Source organism: Achroia grisella, unplaced genomic scaffold (assembly GCF_030625045.1).
Source record: "Achroia grisella isolate CSIRO2021 unplaced genomic scaffold, CSIRO_AGI_Agris_v1 utg504, whole genome shotgun sequence".
Classification (NCBI taxonomy): domain Eukaryota; kingdom Metazoa; phylum Arthropoda; class Insecta; order Lepidoptera; family Pyralidae; genus Achroia; species Achroia grisella.
This window is the reverse complement of record NW_026712899.1, coordinates 1,010,844-1,036,986: the sequence shown is the minus strand read 5'-3', so window position 1 is coordinate 1,036,986 and position 26,143 is coordinate 1,010,844. Positions and strand designations below refer to the sequence as shown.

Genomic DNA, 26,143 nt, shown 5'->3' with positions numbered 1-26,143 from the left:
AGTGCTACACGGTGCTAAGTGGTCTCACAAAAGAAAACACGTGCATTTTTAGTTCCAACGTTTTCGTTCTGGAAATTTTGACCTGCAAAGCAATCTCGGTGGGCGGCCGGAATCCAAGGTTGATAATGAAGAATTGAAGGCTATTGTGGAAGCGGATCCATCGCAAACCCGTCCGAGTTAGCTGCAGGCTGCGGTGTTAGTGACAAAACTGTTTTAATCCTTTAGCAAATTGGGAAGGTGAAAAAGCTTGAAAAGTGGGTCCCTCATGAATTCAATGGAGTAAATCGACAAACGCGCGTAGCCTGCTGCGTTACATTAATCAACCGGCATAATAATGAAGGGATTTTAAATCAAATCATTTCCTGTGATGGAAAGTGGATCTTGTACGATAATCGGAAACGCTCATTGCAATGGCTAAACCCTGGCGAACCAACCAAATCCTGCCCCAAGCGAAAATTGGCTCAAAAAATGTTACTTGTGAACGTTTGGTGGACTATTTCCGGTGTTGTTCACTTCGGCGATGTGTATTGTCAGCAATTGAGAAACCATGATGGAAAAGCTAGCTGCTAAACAACCGAGGCTGGTCAAACGCCAAGAACGCTTGACCAGATACTGTACAACAGACAGTTACCAAATTAGAAGAGCTTCAATTGGAATGTCTAAGACATCTACCGTACTCCCTGGATCTTGCTCTAATAGATTACCATTTTTTTTTTCAAAATTTGGATAACTTCTTGCAAGGGGAAAAATTAAACTCCGATGGGGCAGTCCAAAGTGCAAAAACAAAAGGCAAAAGTGCATAAATAGAAATGGTACCTATGCACCTAGATTAAATAAATATATTATATTTTGAAAAAAAAATACTTCAGGTTATTCCCTTACAAAACGCCAATTTCAATTTTTCAGGACCTAATTGTTCTTTTAGACTTATTTATAATGACATATATTATATATTTATAGTGACAGCACCATTTTTGGCTGCTTATTTAGAATTTTTTTTCTAAATAAGCAGCCAAAATTGGTGCTGTCAACGTAAGCAAAAATAGTTTCTACAAAATAAAAAAAAAACATGAAAGAAAACAAAAACCTTTATATCTTAAATTATTGCGCCTCCACGCAACAGAACAAAGGGCAATTTAATTTCTATATAGGTACATGATTTCTCGAGTTCTCGACTTTTCTCGAGCTTGATTTCCCGGGAACAAAACCCATGAATTTCCCGGGAATTCTCGAACCGAGAATTCCCGGGAATGAACCCTAGTTGTAATAGTAAACTACTGGACTGCGATGCTCTCTTAAACATTTACGCGTATAGTGTTCCCAATAAAATGTAAAAGTTACGTATATTATATGCATACTTGCTGTGCCCTGTTTCACTCGTTAAATATCAATATAAAATATAATCTGTATGTTATTCTGATGTATAAGCTATATTACTGAAAAGTTTCATCAAAATCCGTTCAGTAGTTTTGGTGTGAAAGAGTAATAAACATTCATACTTACAAACACTCTCGTTTGTAATATTATTAAGGTATACAAAGAAAAAATATGTATTTATATCAGTTGTCTAGTACTCATAACACAAGTTCTGCTCACTTTAGGACTAGATGGCGCTGTGTATTGTTCACGGATATTATGATTATTGTTTTAGGTATACACGAAGGAAGATATTAGTGAAGTGGTACAATATGGTTTGGAGCGAGGCGTGAGGGTGCTACCCGAGTTCGATGCCCCGGCGCACGTAGGCGAGGGTTGGCAGGACACTAACCTTACCGTTTGCTTTAAGGTAAGACGACAAGTAACATTCATATAACAAAAAAGAAATAAGTTTCTTCAATTATTATATTTAACAAATAAATCTACCATGATTTCGAGATGAGAAGAATTAACAAGAAACTCAGCTCGTATTCTTTTCAAATAAATGTTGTACATGTTTACAATAATACATATTAATTTTTAATTCAAATTTGAGAGAATAGGGTGACCACAAAAACGTGCATATATGTAATTTTATCAGTTGTATACTACCCGTATTACAACAAGCTCCGCTGAGAATTTTTCCTTAGATATTGTTATAGTATATATAATGAATATATTTACAAAAGACTGTACTAATGTGTTCCCATTTCGATTTGAGGTAAATTCGATAGAGTGTTGGAATTGCTTAATTTGAATATAAGTATAAAAATCCTTACTTCCTTACATAATATAATATTATAAATGCGAGAAGAGAGTAATAAACAATAAATAGATTGAATGTTATAATATAAACATCACAAAACAACAAAATAAAAAAAATTAAAATCAAACCAAAAGTGACCAACCGTATTGCTATCAAATTTAGGCGCTTACCTGTTATGAAGATGCTGTAATAAACTAGTTAATTTATTGCGGCCTAAGAAAGTCGTTTCTTGAATTAAATATGCTGATAACTGTTGGACAAAATCTGGAGTTTATATCATTCATAATGACAAATAAGTTTTAATATTTGGGTACTAATACTAATTAACAAGTTGGGATATATAACCATAAATTTAATTAAATTGCTTATTAAGATTCACGTAAAATACTGCTTTCTCAAATACCTATGTAAATGTTCATACTGTTTCCATTTAACACGTGGTTTAAAACCCTTTTGAAACCTTTTGGAGTAAATGTTTTTATAAGGATTTCGTATAGTATACACACAAATTAATAATTAGTGTTTTATTAACTGTTTCTTAATTTTAGTCTTTTATCGAATGATAATTAGCAAATCCAAAATACATTTTTTTTCTTCTTCTTTCTTTCAAAACACATTGTTGGAAATTCGTTATGTATTTAGTAGTTATATGTTTTTAACTAGCTGTTTTCGGAACATCGTACGCGTTTTTTCTACTCGTAGAATAAAATATTATGACAATAATTTTGTCGTGAACTGATTTAAATGAAACAATACTTATATTATTATTTTTTCAATAATTTTGTATTTTTCGTGAATTTATAATGAAACGAATACTTAAGCAGCATATTAATCGGTTGATTAGTTTCTGAGATTAACATGCACTGACGTACCGACAAATAAATATATTTTTTTATAAACTACTTTCTTTGATAACATGTATAATGTACCGGCACGGCTCGAACGAATACTAAGCAGCATATCGGTTAATTAGTTTCTGAGATTAACTTGCATAGACGACATACGTACATATAGCGACAAAAAACAAAATTTCTAAATAGGTACTACTTTTTTGAAATAACCTATAATGTACATGTAAACGACCCGTGTCGTTGGTTTACTATTTTATAGTATTGGCGGGTTTTTGAATATTCTATGATTACATTTAAATAATTACCAATTGTTCGCCAGGCTGAGCCGTGGAAATATTATTGTGTGGAGCCGCCGTGTGGCCAACTGAACCCCACCAAAGAAGAATTGTATGAATATTTGGAGGACATATACAGCGACATGGCCGGTAAGATGACCTAAACGTATGTCTATATATATCTATACTTTATAGATATAGAGGTAATCTTCATTCAAATAAACTCTATACAAACACTTTTGAATAGTCATATTTTTTATTCTCCCACGCATTAGGAAGACAGATTCATCACAAGAAGAACGAGCAAGAAACTTGTGTGTGTTGCTCTTTTGACTAATTACACAATAACAAGTAAGAGGCATGTGATAACCAACATAGAAACCGCTACGCACTTATTTTTACTGCAATCAGATAATATTGTCAGTGCTATGTATTTTAAGTTTTTCTACAACAACATTATTATCGTTAACGATCTCTTCAATTTTATAATACGCTTTTTTTACAAAGGAAGTGTTTTATATCGTTCGTTCGGTCGTCATTTGAATCAATTTGATAAAATCAGTTTGTTATTGTTACGTAAGCTTTTATTAGTGTAATCACTAACTCATTTGAAATTGTTTATATATTGGTCATTGGGCTCCCTAAAATATGGTCGAGCGCAGTGATGGCTGCTGATCCGTCATACTCGTGAACGGGTGCTGCTTGTAGGGACTGGTCTGCTCTAATCACTATGACTGATTTCCTCTTATTAATTGTTTAACCAGTTGTGTATTCAGTATTTTTTCTATTTGAATATTTAATTAAATTAGTGCTAATCGGTAGTTTGTATTCACACACTTAAACTTAAATTGTAAAGTAAGAATAAAATTACTTAAAAGAGCAATACACAAGTTTCTTGGTTGTTCTTCTTGTGATGAGTCAGCTTTCCGAATGAGCGGTAGATTAAAAAAAATGTGATGACTATTCAAAAGTGCTTCAATGTAAGTTTGTTTGAATAAATAATTTTCTATTCTATTCTATATTTTCTGGCATACATGATATTGTCGTAAATATATTGAGTTGTATTATCTTATTGACATTAGATATTGGAAGCAACGAGAATATAATCAGTAGGTTGATAACCGATTTAGTTAAATAGTCACAAGCATTTAGTAACTGAACTCGTGTTATCCTACCCTTACCTATGTTTTTTGTAGACAGTTTAGTATACAACAAACACTAAGTTTTAAGTGAAGCTTATCACTTACACTTAGTAAAAACTGCACATAAATCAGTTAAGCCATTGTGTGCTGTGTGTGTGGTTTTTGAAATCACTATACACAGACAAACAGAAATTTAAGTAATAATTGTTTTAATTTCTATTATGTTTATAAAGTCTTACAGGTTTTTTTTATATATCTTAGGCGTTTAGACTTTATTAAAAACTGCACCCAGATCAGTGAAGACGTTTCTGAAATCAGCGCATTTAGTATATTTACTTTACTCTTTGAATCAGCGCGTACAAATGTACAGACATTTTATCTTTTTTTTTTATTAGGTCTACAAAACTGGATGTCTTACAGAGTACATAACTTAATTTTTACACACACAAAATGACACTACAATAATAAAGAATCTAAATATATATAACTCTAAGGTGACTGACATAGTGATCTATTAACGCACAGCCCAAATCACTGGACGGAACGGGCTGAAATTTGGCATGCAGATAGATGTTATGACGTAGGCATCTGCTAAGAAAGGATTTTAATTAATTCTGCCCCCAAGTGGATAAAATAGGGGATGAAAATTTGTATGAAACTGTCAATATTAAACCGATCGGGCTGAGACTTTGCATGCATAAAGCTACTATGACGTAAGCATCCCCTAAGAAAGGATTTTGATAAATTCCAACCCTAAGGGGATAAATTAACGCGAACGAAGCCGCGGGCAAAAGCTAGTTATGTTATAAAGCTTCTTGCTAAATTATTATTTTAAGTTGTATTATGTTAATAAAGTATCTTCGTAATAGGTTTTCTTGTCTAAATATATATTCTTCAATGAAAATACAGCGATAAAGTACCCAAACAATAGTTCTTCTCATATAACTATTATTTATAATCATGTATACTCGTAAGCTCATTGAAAAAGAATAAGAGTTGAATTTCTTGTCAGTTCTTCTTAGTTCAAAAGCAGTAATCTAATAATAATAATAATAATCTCAAGACAATTCACACAGCGCCATCTAGACCCGAGTTAAGCTAGCTAAAGCTTGTGTTATGGGTACTAGATAACTGATACAAATACATACATATATATATTTTTCGTAAATACATACATATTATACATAGAAATCACCCGGTCCGACACAAACAATCATACTCATGAATACAAATGTATATGCCGTGCGAGGAGTCGAACCCGCGACCATCGGACGTAAAGCGGTAAAAGCACTCGGAACTGATAGTAGATTTGACATATCATAAGAGTCTGTAACAGACCAACATGAACTAAGATATTTTGATTAGATATCAGTAATCAGTCTTATGTTCATAATAAACACAAACTACTATCTATCTATATTATATCTGCTCTCATTACTGTCGATCGATCCTTCGCTTGATGTTCAACTGATAAGAACTGATAAGAGTCGGTTGCAATATATCTAGTTTATTTTTTTTGTAGTAAACAAAACGCAAAATTTTTATCACAATTCGTGTGAAGAGATAGTAATCGAGAGATATACATTTTGTTTTGTATTTGTTATATATTAGATAGATACACTTGTTTATAAAAATTAACAATAAATGCACCTACATAATTATACAAGACTAGCTGTACCCTCGACTTCATCTGCGTGGAATTTAACTTTATTTTTCTAAAATAAAAGTAACCAAGTTACTCCTTATTACATCAGCTACCTGCGATTAAAAGTCCCGTCAAAATAGGTCCAGCCATTTCAGAGATTATCCGGAACTAACAGACCGACAGATAGACAGACAAAAATTGTAAAAATGGTATTTTAGTGTTACATACACCAAAATAACATATTTATATTCATGTGCATGTAGTGAAAACGGTTATTTCAATATTATATTACAAACAGACACTCCAATTTTGTATATATGTATAGATTAGTCATTTTATAAGACGATTGAAGTTTTGTTAATTAAAGGGTTTTTTTATGGATGATATTTGTGCACTCGCCTGCGCTAACGGGATACACTGGCATCAGTGTAGAATGATAAGATGAGAATGAGGTCAGGTTGGTTAGACCACCGTGACAAATTCACCGGGAATGTATCACGATGGTTTCCAGGGGGAACTGCGTGGAGGTCAACCTGACATGGTACATTGTTAACAATGGAGTTATTACTCCACATTACTAACAATCCCCTTCCCTTATAAAACAAAGGGGTTAGAAAACTCGACTCAGGGAAAGTTAGATATCAAAACATGTTGTCTGTTAAAATTCTTTATTCGACTGTTCTGTACACAAATATTATTAAAATTATAAAATTCTTAATAATAACAAATACAATTTATGAACTACAAAGGTATGTGGCTACTACGGCAAATTATATATTATAAACTATATATTGCAGATGTATTCCAACCCGATATGTTCCACATGGGCGGCGACGAGGTCAGCGAGAAGTGCTGGAACTCTTCCGAGGAGATCCAGCAGTTCATGATACAAAACAGATGGGGCCTCGAGAAATCATCATTCTTGAAACTTTGGAATTATTTCCAGAAGAAGGCACAGGATAAAGCTTATAAGGTAAGCAATATAAATATAGTCATAAAATATGTGAATATATGTTTAACGTTATCTGAACGACGATATTAATAACGAGCGTGCATGGCAATAGTTGCTCATGCACGGGATTTTCATTTAATGTTAAACATAGACACTTATATAAATATACATTGTAAATAAACTGGCTTTTAAAAAAAAGTAATTCAATTGAGTTTCTTGCCAGTTCTTCTCAATTGGAGCTATATACAAAACTGGACTGTATGGAAAATAAGATATATTAAAAAATTTGATGAATAAATGATTTTTGAATTTGATATTCAACTTAATGTCCATTAAGGAATTTTTATTCGAAGGGTTTTGGTACTAAGCATGTCAAATTGTCATTATGTGTATGCTGTATGTAGAATGTTACATGATGGTATGTAATGATTTTTTTGTTGTCTTTATGAATACAGGCCTTCGGTAAGAAACTGCCGCTTATATTATGGACCAGTACTCTTACTGATTACAGCTACGTCGATGATTACTTAGACAAAGACGAGTATATTATTCAGGTAATTTATACTAATTATTTAACTTCAGAACGATTACACCTCAATTAAGACATTGTGAGTGGCGCAGGTATTTGTACGTATCCGTATTAATAAATATATTATCTTATATATAAAATTCTCGTGTCACAGTTTTCGTTCCCGTACTCCTCCGAAACGGATTGACCGATTCTCATGAAATTTTGTGAGCGTATTGAGTAGGTCTGAGAATCGGTCAACATCTATTTTTCATCCCCCTAAATGTTAGGGGTAGTCCACCCCTAAATTTTTTTTCTTATATTAAGGCAAAACAACGTTTGCCGGGACAGCTAGTATGTATATATATTTTCCCTTGTGTCACTTAAATTATTATTTTAAACTGGTCTAATACCTGCCCGGTCATAATGTGTTAATAATAAATCTCAGGACAATTCACACAGCGCCATCTAAACCCAAGTTAAGCTAGCTAGAGCTTGTGTTATGGGTACTAGACAACTGACACTGACAACAAATATATATTTTTTTCGTCAATAAATACATAGAAAACACATAGACGATACAAAAAATGATACTCATGAATATAAATGTTGGTACCGTGAGAGGAATCGAACCCGCGACCATCGGAAGTAAGGCGGTATACTAAACTGCTAGACCATCGAGGTCTAATTAGATATTGTGTATGAATTAGGTATGTTTGTAAACTATAACGCTCCGCTTACTACCTTCTCAGTTTGCCTTATGGTTGACTGGTAGAGAACGCTCTTTGGTGTTAACTTCGCTATATACCAAATTATGTATTTTTACATTAAGGTTTAAATCTTTATACATAAAAATTACGTGTTACGTTGTTTGTCTGCGATGGACTCCTAAACTGCTGAACCGATTACAAATATGATTTGCACATTGTGTGCAATTTGATCCAACTTGAAAGATAGGATAGCTTACATCTCAATTTATAGTCATAATATTATTTTATTGCCTTAGCAACGGAAACGCGTGGCCGGGTCTGCTAGTAGAAAAATAAAAATTAAAGCATAAATTTATTGGTTTACAGGTATGGACGACAGGCGTGGACCCTCAAATTAAAGGGTTACTGAATAAGGGTTACCGCTTGATCATGTCCAACTACGACGCGCTGTACTTCGACTGCGGGTTCGGTGCTTGGGTTGGCAGTGGTACGTTATATATTATTATGCTAGCTGTATCCGCGACTTCGTCTACGTGGAATTTAACAAAACAGTTAATTAGAGACTTTTTCTAATGTAAAAGTAGCCTAAGTTATTCCTTATTACATCAGCTATCTGCAAATAAAAGTCCCGTCAAAATCGGTACAGCCATTTCAGAGATTAGCCGGTACAAACAGACAGACAGACACACAAAAACTGTAAAAAATGTTATTTTGGTGTATGTACCGTATTTATATTCATATGCATGTAGTAAAAAACGGTTCTTTCAATGTTACAAACAGACACTCCAATTGTATTTATATGTATAGATTGATATGTGTTATATTCAACTCAAACTGAAGAGCATTTGTTACTAACTTATGTCCGCAACTTTGTTTGGGTTTAAAAGTTAAACGAAAAGAATAGAAAATTATTTATTCAAGTCATTTTAAATTTAAGCACTTCTGAATAGTCACACATATTTTCTGTAATCAACCGTTCATTCGGAATGCTGTCTCATCACAAGAAGAACGAGCAAGAAACTTGAGTGTTGCTTTTCAATAAAAAAAATTACAAATACATGGTATTTGACACACGCAAATAAGTATAGCTTTTGACAATAGAACCTTAATAACTTTCAGCGACAATTAGTTATTTTCACAGGTTCTGGGATTATAGGAGAGTGAATACACACTTAGTGATTACTTACTTAGTGAGTTTCTCGGAACCCTCGCTATGAGAGATTAGTTACCAATTTACTACGTAATTTACATGTTTTTTTCTTTATCTCAGGAAACAACTGGTGTTCTCCATACATAGGATGGCAGAAAGTTTACGATAACAGTCCGGCTGTTGCCGCTATGGAATACAAGGACCAAATTCTGGGTAATAATTTATGTATAAGTTTTTTAAACACTAGCTATTATCCGCGATTTTGACGGCACGGAATTTTACTTTATCTTAATATAAAAAATAATTTTAATATACAATACTCCTTATTTTTCCTTCGTAGTAGTATGTAATATTATGTTATCTATGGTAGTAGTGATACAACAAATAAATTAAACATTTCATTTTCGAGAAAATTTGATAGCTTTTTTATAATTAGCTAAAACATTATTAATATATATAGAAATAGAAAAATAATAATAATAATAATCTCAGGACAATTCACTCAGCGCCATCTAGACCCGAGTTAAGCTATCTAAAGCTTGTGTTACGGGTACTAGATAACTGATACAAGTACATATATAATTTTTTTTTTCGTAAATACATACATAATATACATAGAAAACACCCAGACCGATACAAACAATCGTACTCATGAATACAAATGTTTGTGCCGTGCGAGGAATCGAACCCGCGACCATCGGACGTAAAGCGGTGTGCCGCTAGACCACCGAGGTCGTCAGTCAAAATATAACGCGACTCACGCAAAAACTACTGAACGGATGTTAATGAAACTTTACAGTAATATAGCTTGTGGCTACACTTGTAATATTTTTGTCAACACTCGACACCCTTCTATTAGTTTACGTCTTAACTTATGTTACTTACGTTAATATAGATTTAAATTCAGTGTGAAGTCAGTCCACGTTACTCCGCGTCGAATGTACGCGTTACTAATAAGCCATGTAGCACACTACCAAATAAACTTACTAATGTACAATAAATAGTACAATTATTATACCGGAATACTCATTACTTAGATACAACAATAAAAAAAATGTAGCAACACTTCATCACATCATAGATAACTATGGAATTACGCTTTTGTTATTTTTGGGACTATAATAATGAAACACTTTTTGAACTTCAACGGTCGGGCATTCATTCAAGAAGGAAGATGTCAAGATAGAACCGTACTGTGTTGTGTTTTTACCATAGAGAACAATATTCCACAGATATATATTTCGGATACTTATTGCTATAACTTAATAACCATCGACCTACAAGCTTATTGAATCGGGCGATGAATCCGGTGGTATGAACAGCAGTCTTATAATGATATGGTGTGGGCGCAGGAGGAGAAGCAGCGCTGTGGTCCGAGCAGTCGGACAGCGCCACGCTGGACGGGCGACTGTGGCCGCGCGCCGCCGCGCTCGCTGAGAGACTGTGGGCCGAGCCCGAGCACGACTGGCACCACGCGGAGTATCGCATGCTGCATACCAGGTACGTACGCACGCGACCAAGCTGCATGATAGGTACATACGCAGGCGACCATGCTGCATGTTAGGTAAGTACAAACGCGAGCATGCTGCATGCTAGGTAAGTACAAACGCGAGCATGCTGCGTACTAGGTATGTACGCAGGCGAGCATGCTGCGTACTAGGTATGTACGCACGCGAGCATGCTGCGTACTAGGTATGTACGCACGCGAGCATGCTGCATGCTAAGTAAGTACAAACACGAGCATGTTGCATGCTAGGAAAGTACACGTGCGAGCATGTTACACGACAGGTATGTACGCACGCGAGGTTGCTGCATGCTGCATGCTAGGTAAGTACAAACGCGAGCATGCTGCATGCTAGGTTTATATGCACGCGACCATGCTGCATGCCTGGTAAGTACGCGCGCGAGTAATCTGCATTCTAAAGAGTACACGCGAGCATGATTCAAGCTAGGTAAATATTCACGCAAGTATACTTGCTAGCTAGGTAAGTACGTATACGAGCATGTTGCACGCCAGGTATGTACGCACTCGATCATGCTGCATGCCTGGTAAGTACGCACGCGAGCATGCTGTATGCTAGGTCCGTACGCACGCGAGCATGCTGCATGCTACGCATGCTGTACATACGCACGCGAGCATGCTGCATGCTACACATGCTAGATATTCTCCCAAGCGACTTCGCTCTAAGTTTTCCGTTGGCATACAATGCCATTCAATCAGTCACCATTACGCTAATTTTATACTTGTCCCAATAAGTATATAATACTTACTGTAAAAATGAGTAATGAGAATATGATAAACCAAACTGGTTGAAAAATATCTTCGTACATGAAATATACAAATCAAATTTTAATTTTAATCTCTTTATACTACAGGGAACGCCTAATTCGTATGGACATTCAAGCAGAATCACTCCAGCCGGAGTGGTGCTACCAGAACGAAGGTTACTGCTACAACTGACAGTCTCAACAACTCAGCAATGACAGCCCTCGCCGTCATACTGGGCCAACCCGGTACAGCGTTCAATTCCCCGCCCAAACATCTCTCGCCATCTGTGCCATCCTGTACCGAAGAAATGTCGCAATAATCATGTAAAGTGCTTTCTGAAACAAAATTATGAGTCACTGTGATTACTTTAGATGAATAAGGTTTCTTTATAATTGAATGCACTAGTATAAAAAGTAATTTTGACTAAATATACAACAATATACAGCATATTAAATTACGTAAGGTGTTTTCGTTAATCTGTGTCGTTCATTATAGATGTAGTTACGGTATATTATATAATTCAAATTTGTGATTTCAAGAATGGCGGCGCGACTTAGATTTTTTTTAATAATGCTTTATTCATGACCATGGATACAAGTCCTTCAGTCGAATACATTTTTATAAACATCTATAATGTTGCCAGTTCTACTTGGAACTCGTATATATGTTTTTATGATGATAATACTATAATAGAAATCACCAGTGCAATAAAATAAGATAAGCATGAAGTCAGACCCAATAGAATAGAAATAATCATGTGCAGTTATGACTTCTTGGTACTATCACAAGTAAAAGTGTTTATATTTATCATGTAAGATCACAAATATTCAGTGCGGAAACGTGACTACAGTTTTATACCAGTGTTGATTATTCGGCGGTTTGTTGAATCGCGGTGTGGTCACGAAATTAAACAAAATAATTAAGCATTTCTTCCTTGTTTCCCGCACATTTCTTGAAATCACGCGAAGTGAAATAATTAAAAAAATATGGTCACACATTATGGTTGTGTCTCTTGAAATAGATATAGGTACTTTCTAGATCTATTATATTCTATAATTTGGAAAGCCTAAATGCCAATAATACTTATGCATTGTGTCTGGTTCACGATCAATATTTACTCGCTGCCTATTTCTATCGTATTTACAATTTCGCCATTTTTTATCTAAATCACTTTCTATTTTTATAGTATTATAGTAGAATCATGTTTTGAATCGATCTTGTAATTTTAATTATTAAAAAAATAAGTAAGAAACAAAACGTTGTAGTTTAATTTATCCTGTTCCGTATGTAGGTATATATAGAAGTGAATGTCTATGATTTACTTCTTTAGTCGTAAATACGTATATATTCACGACTGTAATAGATAGGGTGGACAATGTCGGCATTGTGCGCAAAGCACACATGGTCGTGTCCTTCAGGATATATTCTCAGGATATTACAGGCTCCACTGTGGAGATCTAAAGAGCGATTACGTCATTGCGAACGTACGGTCTGGCGTTTGTGCACAGACGGTGGGTTGGACCTGCAGTCTCTGCAGGCGGGGGCGGCATAAGTGATCTAGAAATGAATGTAGGTTTTGTCTATCCCTTTCCACTTTCGCCCGCAGCTGCATTATAGGATCTTGGCCTGGATCACGGCCGGTCCACTTACAGTGTCATATGCAGCGACCGGTCGATCTCTACTCCTAGGAAACGTACTGTGCGTTCCCATTTTATGGGCTGTCATTTTAGAGTGAGGGGCGTCGAATACAAGTCCCGGTGCTGGGACAGCAGCGCCACTGTTTTGTTGATGACAATATTCCTAGTAGTTCATACAGAAAACAAAAATGTGGTACCTATATAAAGATTCCTTGTCTCGCGTACGTTTGGTAACCCAGCTACAGAATACTTTGTGATTGATAATACGTGCTGATTTTTATATTTAGAAATAGAGTTAAGCCAAAAATTGTCATCTCTATTTTATTTATACCTAATTATCTACATCGTAATATATAAAAATCATTCATTTACACTGAAGTTCACGGAGTAACTTAAACAGAGCATAATTATTTCTGGCAACATTAACTACGGTATCTGTTGCCAGGGCCGTTACAATACTTACTAAATAGGTATCTGTTACACTGTTCTTGTCGGATGTCAAATTTGCGATTGTCATTTATGTCAATCTGTCACTAATACTTGATTACACAAACCTTGCACTTTTACTTTATTTACAAATTTTAATTATTTAGTTCATGTTAATTGCTGTAAAATTTCACAAATTTAATTATTCAAGATGAACTGCTGTGAGAATATTTCTATGCCGAGTTGTGTTTGGTTTGAGAGTGGAGAAAAACGTAATATCTTGGCATCTATATTCGCTGGACTTTTGGTTTGTTACATTTCTTTTCATCATTGATGATTCATAGATTTATTCTATATATATAATCAAAAATCTTTAATGATTGTTTTGAAACTTAGTTTTCATAGTTTAATAAACAGTACGAGGTAATATGTTTAATATTTATTCATGCACACATCAAAATACCAAGTGAATGAAGAGTTCTAATGTATACACTTTGTAGAACAATGATTGACATAATTACATATTATGAAAGATTTTATTCGTGTTATCCACATAAATCCAGCATTTTTTATACTTGTTACATCTTTTATTTATCGTTTTTTGTAGGTTTGAGTAATTTCACAAGTACTGCAAAATATTGAATAAAATTGTAGGCTGTAACCAGTGAATGAAGTTCTTTTTCTTTTGTTTGAACCTTTCTATTCAATAGTGGTATTGGTAGCACTTCCATAACTTATTCAAAAGTATAAAATTCGCAAAAGAATCTTTGTGTGAAGTAGAAACATGCTAGTTTCTCACTCATTTTTCTGGTAAAGAGTTTGCATTCCAAATGAGTGGTAGAAAAAAAAATACTATTCAAAAGTGCTTAGATTCAGCTTTAATAAAAATTATTTATATTCCTATTTAACAGTAACAGTACTAGAGAACCTTGCAATAATAAAATACAATTTTAAGGATGTGGTAATGCTTAAAATTGTATTTTTGCTCGGCTGAGTACCCACTATAATGAGCTAGCTTACTCAATAATAACCCCCAAAATGCATCAAAATAACACATATACTGAAGTTGAAAAACTCCAGTATATTCCTAAATTTACGCCAGAGCCCCTCATTAAACCAGAAGTCATGCACACAATGCAGCCAACTGCAGACTTGCATTGTCATCTGTCAACCAATCCGATTATAGTAAACATACTGATTGCAGATATACAAGGAACAAAAAAAAACTTCAGTTGTTCTGTTTGTGTTCCAGTTCTTCTCCGGTTGGTGGTTTATCATTGATGCAGCATCAGTGTACCGCGGCAACCTGCCAGATGCCGCTCATGTGTGTGGGGTGATGGCCACACTCTCGCTGATCATGGTCAATTCAGTATCTAATGCTCAGGTAATTGCTGTATTTCACATTTTGAGATGAACTTCTTAGCATTCCATGTGTGACCAGAGCGGGAACACAACTATTATTTCATTAAAAACTAGCTACTCGCCCCGGCTTCACTCGGGTGTACATGTATTATACATGTAAACCTACCTCTAGACTATTTATAAAAAAAACCGCTTCAAATTCCGTTGCGTAGTTTTAAAGATTTTAGCATACATAGGGACGGACAGACAGTGACCGCGACTTTGCTTTATACTATGTAATAATGAAGGGTCGGCAAAGTGCATGTAACAGCCATGGTGTCTCAGGCGTCCATTAGGTAACCATTTACCATCAGATGGGTTGTATGCTTGTTTGCCACTATATAATAATATAAAAAAAACATTGTTGCTGACAGCTGGTCTGCTATATTTGTTATTTTAAATAAATAATCGATCTCAATATTTACCATAACAATCATGCAAATTATAAGAAAGTTTTGATATTTGTAAGGGATATTCTTGAATGTTATAAAATTGTTAAATTTAAATAATGTATGTGACCTCCATTGTATTGTATATTGTAGGTGCGCGGCGAGACATACACAGGGGGCTGCATGGGGCCCCGCGGGGCGCGGCTGTGGCTGTTCCTCGGGTTCGTGGTCGGATTCGCCTCACTGATCGCCTCCTGCTGGATACTCTTTGCAAATTACGTCCATGCCGGTATGTGTACAGTATACAGTTTACACATTTTTTACACACTTACTATAATAATAGTAACCTAGAATATTCACACAACGTTATTTAATCTCAATCTAAGTAGTGTTATGGATACAACTGATATATATTTATATATATTTGTAAATATATATATATATATAAGATACATAAAAAACACTCAGAACAATACAAACATACTCAAAATACATATGTTTGTTCCGTCTGAGGAATCGAACCCATGACCGCCAGAATAAAGGCGGTATGCTAAACTACTAGACCACCGGGGCCATCAAGGTTGTGAAAGTGAAATTAATATTATTAATTGTTACCAGGCGGCAACAAAGCGTCATGGCCTGGAGTGAGTTTGTTCCTGCAGAACGCCCTCATCTTCGCCAGCTCCCTGGTCTACAAGTTTGGTCGCACCGAAGATCTCTGGGGTTAATCGCTCCATTCACAATCTCCTTAAAATTCAGTCCATTCTGTTTACAACAATGTTTTTTATACTACATTAGCAGTAACACTCCTCATATACTCCCGATGCCTCGACTAATTTAAACGAGTATCTAAATTACGACGATCTGAGCCGAGGTTCGAACTAACGGTGTCCTCAGGCAGCAGTTGGCCTTCAGCCTCTCCATAAGTCCTTCCGCGGGTGTGTAGTGCCATCTGCACTCGTCCCCTATCGTCCGGTGAAGCTGTAAAGCCCAGCTGCGGCCAAAGCATTAGAGTAATCCGAAAACCCGGACTCCTGATAACACTATGTACAACCAAACATATGTATAATGTCTACTCAAGTATTACCTTATGTAGGATCGTTCGATGAAGCTGTAAAGGCCAGCTGCAGCTAACAGCATTAGTATGGTTCTAAAACAGAAACTCCTAATGTAGTATAGAAATACCGGACATTGATTTAAAAATGTATTAATGAAAAGTATATAAAATTAATATATAAATACTGTGAAATTACATGTGAGGATGTGAGGCCTGATATCTTTGTCCTCTGGATGGACAATAGTATGATGTTCGTAGTGCTGTTCATGTACACAGGCTGTCCCAGAACTCAACGCACGCGTTTAAAAGGAGGGCCTTTCAAAGTCGACAAATTTTGAAAATTTTTCATAGTTTAACAAATAGTCTTAATTCTAGAAAACTTGGGGCAATTGTGTCATTATTTTTGACTGTGGTCCTAGAAATGTTATTTAGGGTTACGGTTCCAAAGTTTAAACGAACAAAAATAATAAAAATTAACCACAATAACCGAAAAATGGTTACATTTTGACCAAATTTCTAGGTTTTTCTTAAATGCCCATAATTTTCAAACTGCATGGATAGATTTTTTTATTTTTTTTCTCATGATGGTTGCAATCAATGCTCTCACCCCGTTTCGGCTTCACGTTGAGTTCTGGGACAGCCTGCATAGGCGACGGTTAACACTTACCATCAGACAATTCAACTTGTTTGCCATTTAAAAAAAAAAATATTTATAAAACTTATAAATTAATACTTCATAATATTCAGCAAGGTTTCGGAACAAATTTATGTGACTAGTTTTTAGAGCGTGTAATATTACATATACCAATATGTGGATATGATTTGTATTCTATCATTAATTGAAAATATATTTAACACGTTAAAGACATGCCCACCGGTGGGGTCACTCCGCAACGAAAATTTACACGTCGGGACCGCGAGATCACCCGTGCTCACTTTAATTGAAATAAATCTCGTGGCTAAATAATGTCCACCTCGAATTATTGTACACTAAAATAATATTAAAAAAACAATATACGTAATTAAAAAAAAAGCCGGTCCCTATGTGAGAAATAAGATTTTTCAATGAGGTCTTCAACGTGTTATATAGTAATAGGGTAGTGCGTTAGTGAAATTCAGCAGCTGGTATTATTCCGAACAATTCCTAACTCCTTTTCACACAGCGCCATCTAGTCCCAAGCTAAGCAGAGCTTGTGTTATGGGTACTAGACAACTGATATAAATCCATGGAAACATTTTTTTTTGTAAATAAATACATATTATATATAGAAAACACCCAGACCGATACAAACAATAATAATAATATAATACTAGTTAGTGAAGTCGGAGTGCAGAAACTTAATTTTGAATTATGAATCTCTTTTTAATTGTAACTAACGATAGAAACATTATGTGCAGTTACTGTCCTAATCGATAATGACAAGTAACTCCAACAATTGTGAAAACCCTTGAGTTAACTATATCAAAACATGAATTTGTAAACGCATCCTATCAGATATTATTGTTATAAAATTATTCATTGGTGAGATGTCAATCTGGTTTATAAAATATACCTTACTAGCTGTTCGTGAATCCGCCTACGTGGAATTTCACTTTTATTTTTTATTAAATATAATATAATATTTAAAATATAAGTTGCCTAAGTTACTCCTTATTATATTAGTTATCTGCGAGTGAAAGGTCTGTTAAAATCGGTCTAGCCGTTTCAGAGATTAGCAAAAACAGACAGACAGACAAAAAAAATGATTGATCTAATATGCTTATCTTATTGTCTCCCTTTGGTGCCCCTGGTGCCCCGCCAGCGTAAATCGTTAGCGCAGGTGGGTGCATTACATTATCTTCCATCAAAAAAAATGACTTCTCTATCTATCTATTTATAGGAGTTGAGATATTTCGTATATCAACATTTAGTTTATCATATACCGAGGGAAAAATATATGTTATTTTTATATATGCCTCTGCCTCCTCTATTTGTCTAGTGTTGTGATTGCTTTTAATTATTATTTTAGTAGGAATATGTATCTAAAGTTTTTCTAACTGTAGAATTATAAAAGATGATTGAAAATATGAGAAATTGGGAGAAAAGAAGAAAGTTCTATGTGTAGTTAACGAATTATTGTAATAAGTATTTAGATTTATATACTAACGATTATATATAAAAGCAAATAGACTTTTGTTAGACTACAGTTTTTTAATAAAAAATATGTTGAAACATACAACTTTAATAATTTTGTGTTAATAAAAAATGCAATCTATATATTGATGTATAGAATTCAGATTCATTTTTAAATAAATTATAAAAAAAAAAATACATAAAATTGCCCTTTAATATTTCGATACAAATAATGAATTTACCTTGAAGAAGCCACAATATAATAATAGCTGAAATAGTGTTATCGATTGATTTTTTAATTAAATTAATATTTTGTGCGTATGATTAGGAAAATCACGGGATCTTACCACATTAAAGAACTGCAGTGGGTTCTATACTAGAACGTGAATCTATTAATAGGCATCTACCAGATTTGTCTGGGCAGGAAACACGAGCGGTGATGGAGAGTGTCGAAGTATGTCAGCAAAGGCCTTAAACTTACACCCGGGTCACAGGTCCCGGGAACTGCTCAGAGTTTCCCTCTCTGCCACACGATGGACCTCGCACCCGCACAGTGAATGCATGGAATACTAAGAAGTTCGTCTCTCTTTTTAGATTTCCCGATATTTCGATAGAGTTGTAACTCTATCGGAATATCGGGAATTCTAAAAGTTGTAACTGTATCTGTGGTAAACTGATCGAATAAAAATAAATAAATCGTGGTAAGATTCTGTGTATTTACTTAATTTAAGTATAAATAATGACCGATTCAAAATTAGAAATTATATAACATTTTGTTATCTTTCATTACATATATGCAACAGTATGTTTTTTTTTATATAATTAATGAACCAAATAATGTAGGTACTGATGTTAAAACTGATTTTTATTATACAATAAAACACACTATATACAAAATCATTTAATTTAAATTCTCACACATTCCCAATAAGGATCATACATAAAAGAGATAGGCGTATATTTCCGTTTCTATTCTTTGCACACTGCTCGTATTTTGTATGTTAATTGAATAACGCCTGTTATATTCCTTATAACTAAATTATATGTATGGACAGTCATATGTCAAAAACATATCTAACATATTATAATTTATGTAATTCATTAGTAAATCTTTGGAATTGTTCAGTCAAAACAGACTTTATATAGTACTAAAATATTTAAGTACCTATTATTACATGTGACTGTATATTTAGGGTTTGCATAGACCTACTACAGTGCTTTCCGTGAGCGTACAGGGTGGAGAAATTTGGTGAGTGGAGAGGTATGACCATCCCCCTGAAATATTGTATGCGTTACAATATATTAGGTACTAACCCTGGAAAAATCACATCGAGGCTTAAAATATAACTAGTCTTCCTGGAACGAAGCAAATCTGACTACACCCCTACTCTCCAGGTAAGTTAAGTACCTACCCCCAGATGCCTTCTGTTTATATTCAAACCAAGGTCTGAATTTCAAAAATGCAATGTTCTTTTTAACAGAATGTACCCCAAGATATTGGTCTTTCGTCTGCGCAAACCCTATTTATTACCTAATTTGAAACTAAAAAACTATTTCATACAATTTGTGACTGAGTATATGACAAATATGAGTTTCGAAACTACAACAGAACTTTGTTACTACGCTATAATAAACTAGATGTTTTAATGTTAACTAAAGATAATAAAAACAAAATAAGTTAACTACAGATAAAAAAAAACAAAAACTGAATATGCTCCGTTCATATTGACTTGATGCGTGGAGTTAATGTTTTATAATCTATATCATATCATAATTTATTTGCAAGACATATATTTGTTTCATGTAATATATTGTATGCTACAATCTAAAATTTTATAAAGATCCAATCCAAATATTATGTTCAATATTATTTGAACATTGTTTAGATCAGTGATTCCCAAAGTGGTATATATCGACCCCCAGAGATCTATGACAAACTGCAAGGAGTCTACGACAGCGGTCATCTTGTTTTTACTTTATGTTTTTAATACTAAACTTACTACAGTTACTTTACTACAGTTAGAAATTTACAAAAATTCATTACCATGTAAGAATGGGGGTCTACCCAAAACCGAAAAATATGGCAAGGGGTCTACGACACAAAGTTTGGGAACCTCTGGTTTAGATGAATAATAATAATTACCAAATCTAGCTACAGTATTAATCATATATTATATTGTTGTTGGTAATGTACTAATATCATCTTATCTGTGGTAATATTAAATTGTCATCGATTTGTCATTCATTTCAAGTCTCATTAATCGAGTAGTAGCATTACTTCAATAAATAATGTTTAAATTTGTTTTGAAATTGCCTTTTGAAAAAGCATATATTTTAAATCGCTCGGTATTTTATTATATACTTTTCATATATTATCGGGATCTTTAATAATATTGTGGTAAATGTCTCGTTTTTTAATGTATATATAATCTGTGAATGTATTATATATAATCTGTGACGGTTTACAGTTGCGTTCATTTCAACGAATGCCACCAAAACGTGGCGTTAAAATAAAAATATTTACGTCTAAATGATTTGATTCTCCTCATAAAACCCATCTCCCGTGACACACGTTCTGCTGCCTTGTCCATTAGGCAGGCATAGTTCATTTGGCAGACACTGCCCGTTCCTGTACTGGCACACGTTGGAACCTGGTGGACAGGCGTCAGGAGCCACCGCCAGGCCGTACAACCTCGTCGGCTTCGATGTTTCAACCCGCCCCTTGATTTGGGTTGTAATGTCTATGTATTCTATCTGTAAACTAAAAAATAAAGGTAGTTATAGTGGTTTAGCAATATAGCACACCGCTTTAATTACAATGGTCGCGGGTTCGATTCCTCGCACAGTACAAACATTTGTATTCATGAGTACCTATTGTTGTTTGTATCGGTCTGAGTGTTTTTTATGTATATTGTGTGTATTTACAAAAAATGTATTGATGTAAGTATTTCTATCAGAAGTCTGGTACCCATAACACAAGTTCTGCTAAGTTTGAGACTATATAGTGCTGTATGAATTATCCTATTATTATTATTGATACCTTATTTCTCAGAAATGGTAACGCATGAGAGCTAATATGAGAGTAAAATAATATTTGGATGTCAACTGGGCCTCCCCAGGGAATATATGAAGCTTAGATGGAAGCACTATTCCATTATTATCCATAATTAATGAAATTGCAGGTACGCTCTTTCACTCATGAATCGACTTTCACGCAGGAAAGAACGTGCATGTAAATGTAGACAAAGAGAACGAGATAGATCGCACATTCCCGCTCGTGCGTGCTTTCGCGCCATTTTATTGTTATTAATTATCTATGCGCAAAATGGCGGATATCTGACTATATAAAACATGGCAAATAAAGACAAAATATTATTAGAGTTATTGATAATTTATAAATGTTTAAAGTGTCTTCGGAAAATAAAATCAGTGGATTAAAATTTTAAATTTTAAAAATTAACACGAATCATAAGCTCTATCACGCGCGAAAGACTGAACACAAATGATAGTAAAATGCAATCACTCGATTGTTCTCACACGCGCTAAATCGGGTCGGGTCGGTAAACGCGCATGTGACACCCCTGGTGTATCAGGCGTCCATAGGCCGTGGTAATCATTTACCATCAGATGGGCCGTATGCTTGTTTGCCACGTACGTGGTATAAAAAAAATCGTGCGTGAAAGGTGTCGTGTAAAGACAGCTATTGGCTGGTTTAATTTATACTATTACATAAAATAGGCATTAGATTAGTATTCCTTTGTAACCTGCGTTGGAGTCCGCCATAGACAACTTCATTAAAAGCGATCATTCAAATGAAAGGCACTTAAGCGTGCCGAGAAGCAGTAAATAAAAACTTGTAATAATCTAATTAGTGGGCGCGTCTTGTCTAATGATTCACAAAGAATTTATCCGATTGTCACGTTGAATTGTAATTATTAGATTGAAATGGCATTCAGGATTACTGTCTACCTGACGCCATATTTAAATAAAACTGACATCACGTTATCATGGATGAAAATTGCTTATATTTATTTATATTTTAAAAGTATAAATAATAGTGTGTTCACCCAATTTCAGAGACCTTTTTTTACGAGGACAAATGAAAAAACAATATATTATTAAACATTATAATTGTCTTGAATTGTTCATACGAATGAGCTAGAGATAGGTCCTTTTTTATTTTGGTGAAAATCGAGTTTTCTGTTGCATTACACTATAGTCAAAATTTCATCTATTTTAAATAGTTATTGTAGAAAACTATGAAAGTAGCACGTTTTCTACGTTGATAATGTTATTATTCGTTAAGGTTTTATTTTATTTAGCTATCTTTATGAATGCTGTCTCGTGCGTGGTGGTGGCCCCACTGAAAATCAACGTTGTGGTAATAGTACTATATGTTGAGTTCGAGTTACATTTAACATTACTAGGTTTAACTTTGAAGATAAATATAGTATAAAAATTCATGTTAAATTCTACTAATACTGATGTAATGTAATGTGTGTTAATCTGTGCTTAATTTGGGACGAGATATCACTATGTGAGTCTTTATTGTGATATTGTACTTACGTTCTCCAATCTGTCCAATAGAATTTATTTCCACTTATGGCCAGTCCGAAGGGATACGTGCAGTTTGTAGCAATTGTTACTCTTTCCAACGTATCGATCCCCACGCACTTGATAGCCGAAAGACCGGCATCAGCGTAGCACAACCGATCTCTCGACCAGTCGATGGCCAAGGAATTGGGCAGTTTTACATCACTCTGGTCGAGGAACACGCCTCGTTGTGAACCGTCCATGTTTGCCCACTCGATTTTAGCGCCCAAGCGGTTCCAATCAGACCAAAACACTTTGCTGAAAACAAACGAGTGATTTAATAATTGCACTATCCAATTTTCACTTCCGAATTTGTCGTTTTTTAAGTTACAGAGTTTCACTATCTGTTTGGTTTAATATAAATGGAGGACCCACCGCAACACATTATTCATCTGCGCTAATAATTCTTTTTCGATCATCATTAATTTTAACTTTTTCTTTGCTCGACTGATAAGAGTAGCAACGTGATATTTAATACCCTGTAACTTTCTTCAAGAATTTCGCTATATTATGTTAAAAGTTATTTCAAATTCTACCGGTGGTTTCAGAGATAAGCGCGTCCAAACAAATAGACTCTGTAAGTCTAAATATATTTGTGCAGTTTTGCAATACTTACCCTTTCTCCGGGTGTACGGCGATACCTCTAGGATTAGTGATACCGTTCCCAGAGAATAACACTTTTCTGACCTTCGTATCAATGTTAGCAACTTCAATGGTATATTTCTTTGAGTCAGTCCAAAATATATTTCTCGCTGTCCAATCTACTGATATACCTTCGGGTGCTTTAACATCTGCAAAAATTATAAGTTTTAAAGTAGGGGCAATAGGTACTTGTAACAATCTGACTTCTACTGTGTTCGAAAACATATTTTTTCCTATTTCTTCCCATTTCTTCTAACCACAAAGTATTCTTCCGCTAGCTTAGGTTACTGATACAATCAGTTGTCAGTCATTTGGCTTTTTAAGAACCACCCTCTTCGAAAGATGCGCTAATTGGAGTCCATCAAAACATTAGTTACATTCGGACAACCTGACGAACGACCTTAGAAGGTAGATGTACTTTGTTACAGAACAGACGATTTTCAACTTTTACACAATAGCAATTTGTTCGCTTATACATTTGCACAAATACACGCATTTAGGACCTTAGTCATAATTATAATTGTAAGACTTACCATTTGGTAGGAAATAATTGAATCCGGAACCATCGTAGGCTGCACTTTTTATGCTGTTGCCAATAACATCACCCCAATATATGGTTCCTCTTTCACAGTCTACGTCTACTCCGACCGCTGTTTGGTAGATAGCACTATTTATTGGGGTCGGATATTGTCTGGTGTTCGTATGGAATGGTACGCGATATACCGAGGCGCCATCGCTCACTACTAAGAAGTTGCCATTTTGTCTTGGGTTCAGTTGGCAAACACTTCCATTTCCATTGTATCCTGAGTTGCATACGCATTCGTATGCATCTCCTCGCTTCAGACACGACGCGTGACTGTCGCACCAATTCGGAATTGTTCTACAGTTCTCCTCCAGGGTGCAAGTATATCCATCTCCTATATAACCTTCTCTGCATTGGCATTGATATGTACTTTCGACTGGAGTGCATATAGCGTCAATGCTGCAATCGTTGAGTTCATTGCATGTCTCGAATCTTTGAGCTGGTGAACATTGAGTCACACCGTCACCATCGTATCCGTCGTCACAATGGCAGTAATGGACATCGATCTCCGCATCGTACAGGCACGTTGCGTACTGCACGCATTGCGCTCCGTTACATAACTGTCCGGGTATGCAAGCGTCGTTTTGATCCTTAACGTAGCCCTCGATGCATTGACAAATGTATGCATTACTGTTGACATCGAAGGTGCACCCTGCATTGTATTCGCAGTCGGAGTCGTTGGTACAGGTGAAGATTGGACTGCATTCGTAACCATCACCGCGGTAGCCGCTGTTACACATACACAAGTACTGTCCGTTCGGCGTGGCCACACAGTGGGAGTACGGTCCACATCTACACGTGTATCCTGTTCGCTCGATACATTCGTAAGCGTCTCCCTCGTATCCTTCAGGGCATACACAGTGTCGTGACTCTTCTGATGAGTCGTTGCTGGGGGAAGTACAAATCGCGTTTGGAGGGCAGTCGCCGTCATGTGAGCATCTAACTGAAATATACAATATATTGTTAAGAAAATAAAAATAATGTACACACAATTACTAGGTATATAATATTTTAAAGTAGTATATACCTAGTAATTGTGTGAATAGAGATTTATTCAGTAAATAAAATATAAAAATGTATTTAAATTATAATGGTTAACACTAGAAAATTACCGAGATAAAAAAGTGACATATTTTATAAAAATGTTTAGCTCATAAACAGTTATCTATAAATAACTAAACAAGCGACATAGTTTTTGAAGCTTCTTAATATTGTCTTATAGATAATAGCAGTCTTTAGGTTCTACACAAGCATCTCGTATAATAAAATTTTTCTTATTTCTAATCCGAAAGTTATAATAATTTCCAATTTAAGCTAAACACTCATTATTCTCACCTCAGTTTTGAGTCAATTATATCAATTAGGGAATACTAAATCTGTATGAAGTCGATGAAATTTGTGTGAACAATTAAATTAAGTATCTGTTTATAAATATTTCTAACATCCTGAAATAGTTAATATCAGAAATATCAGAACCATAGTGTGGTATTCATATTATATTATTTATGCATAAACACGTATGTTATTAAGTAAGTAATGGATGGATTTTCTACAATACATTTAAATAAACATGAACGCATATAAATTAAAATATAATGTTAATAAAATTGTTTAAATA

At 34.8% G+C, this 26,143-nt stretch overlaps 3 protein-coding genes across 4 annotated transcripts in view; 2 read left to right on the top strand and 1 right to left on the bottom strand.

The window, feature by feature from the left end:
- The window catches only part of LOC131846202 (chitooligosaccharidolytic beta-N-acetylglucosaminidase), a 34,098-nt gene extending 21,674 nt beyond the window's left edge, over positions 1–12,424 (top strand). Inside the window, exons 9-16 of the mRNA XM_059195450.1 lie at positions 1,652–1,786; positions 3,353–3,458; positions 6,893–7,068; positions 7,503–7,601; positions 8,632–8,752; positions 9,536–9,628; positions 10,768–10,915; positions 11,792–12,424. Of these exons, the coding sequence (XP_059051433.1) occupies positions 1,652–1,786; positions 3,353–3,458; positions 6,893–7,068; positions 7,503–7,601; positions 8,632–8,752; positions 9,536–9,628; positions 10,768–10,915; positions 11,792–11,876 (963 nt within the window). The 3' untranslated portion in view covers positions 11,877–12,424. The remainder of the gene's footprint in view (positions 1–1,651; positions 1,787–3,352; positions 3,459–6,892; positions 7,069–7,502; positions 7,602–8,631; positions 8,753–9,535; positions 9,629–10,767; positions 10,916–11,791) is intronic.
- The window catches only part of LOC131846191 (nidogen-like), a 76,359-nt gene that overhangs the window by 43,472 nt on the left and 6,744 nt on the right, over positions 1–26,143 (bottom strand). Inside the window, exons 4-7 of one of the 2 annotated variants that reach the window (XR_009357670.1) lie at positions 24,476–25,468; positions 23,917–24,091; positions 23,274–23,558; positions 20,717–21,468 (exon numbers count right to left, since the gene is read on the bottom strand). Coding sequence is in view for 1 of the 2 variants with exons in the window: in XM_059195435.1 (XP_059051418.1) it covers positions 21,234–21,468; positions 23,274–23,558; positions 23,917–24,091; positions 24,476–25,468 (1,688 nt within the window). In the remaining variant the exon portion in view is untranslated. Of the gene's footprint in view, positions 1–20,713; positions 21,469–23,273; positions 23,559–23,916; positions 24,092–24,475; positions 25,469–26,143 lie in introns of those variants that run through there. The other variant, XM_059195435.1, reaches the window with a different exon arrangement.
- Positions 13,851–16,556, top strand: LOC131846199 (transmembrane protein 50B). The gene is made up of 4 exons (XM_059195446.1): positions 13,851–14,054; positions 15,000–15,131; positions 15,691–15,826; positions 16,156–16,556. The coding sequence occupies exons 1-4, from the start codon at positions 13,959–13,961 to the stop codon at positions 16,263–16,265; spliced, it is 474 nt and encodes a 157-aa protein (XP_059051429.1). The 5' UTR covers positions 13,851–13,958; the 3' UTR covers positions 16,266–16,556.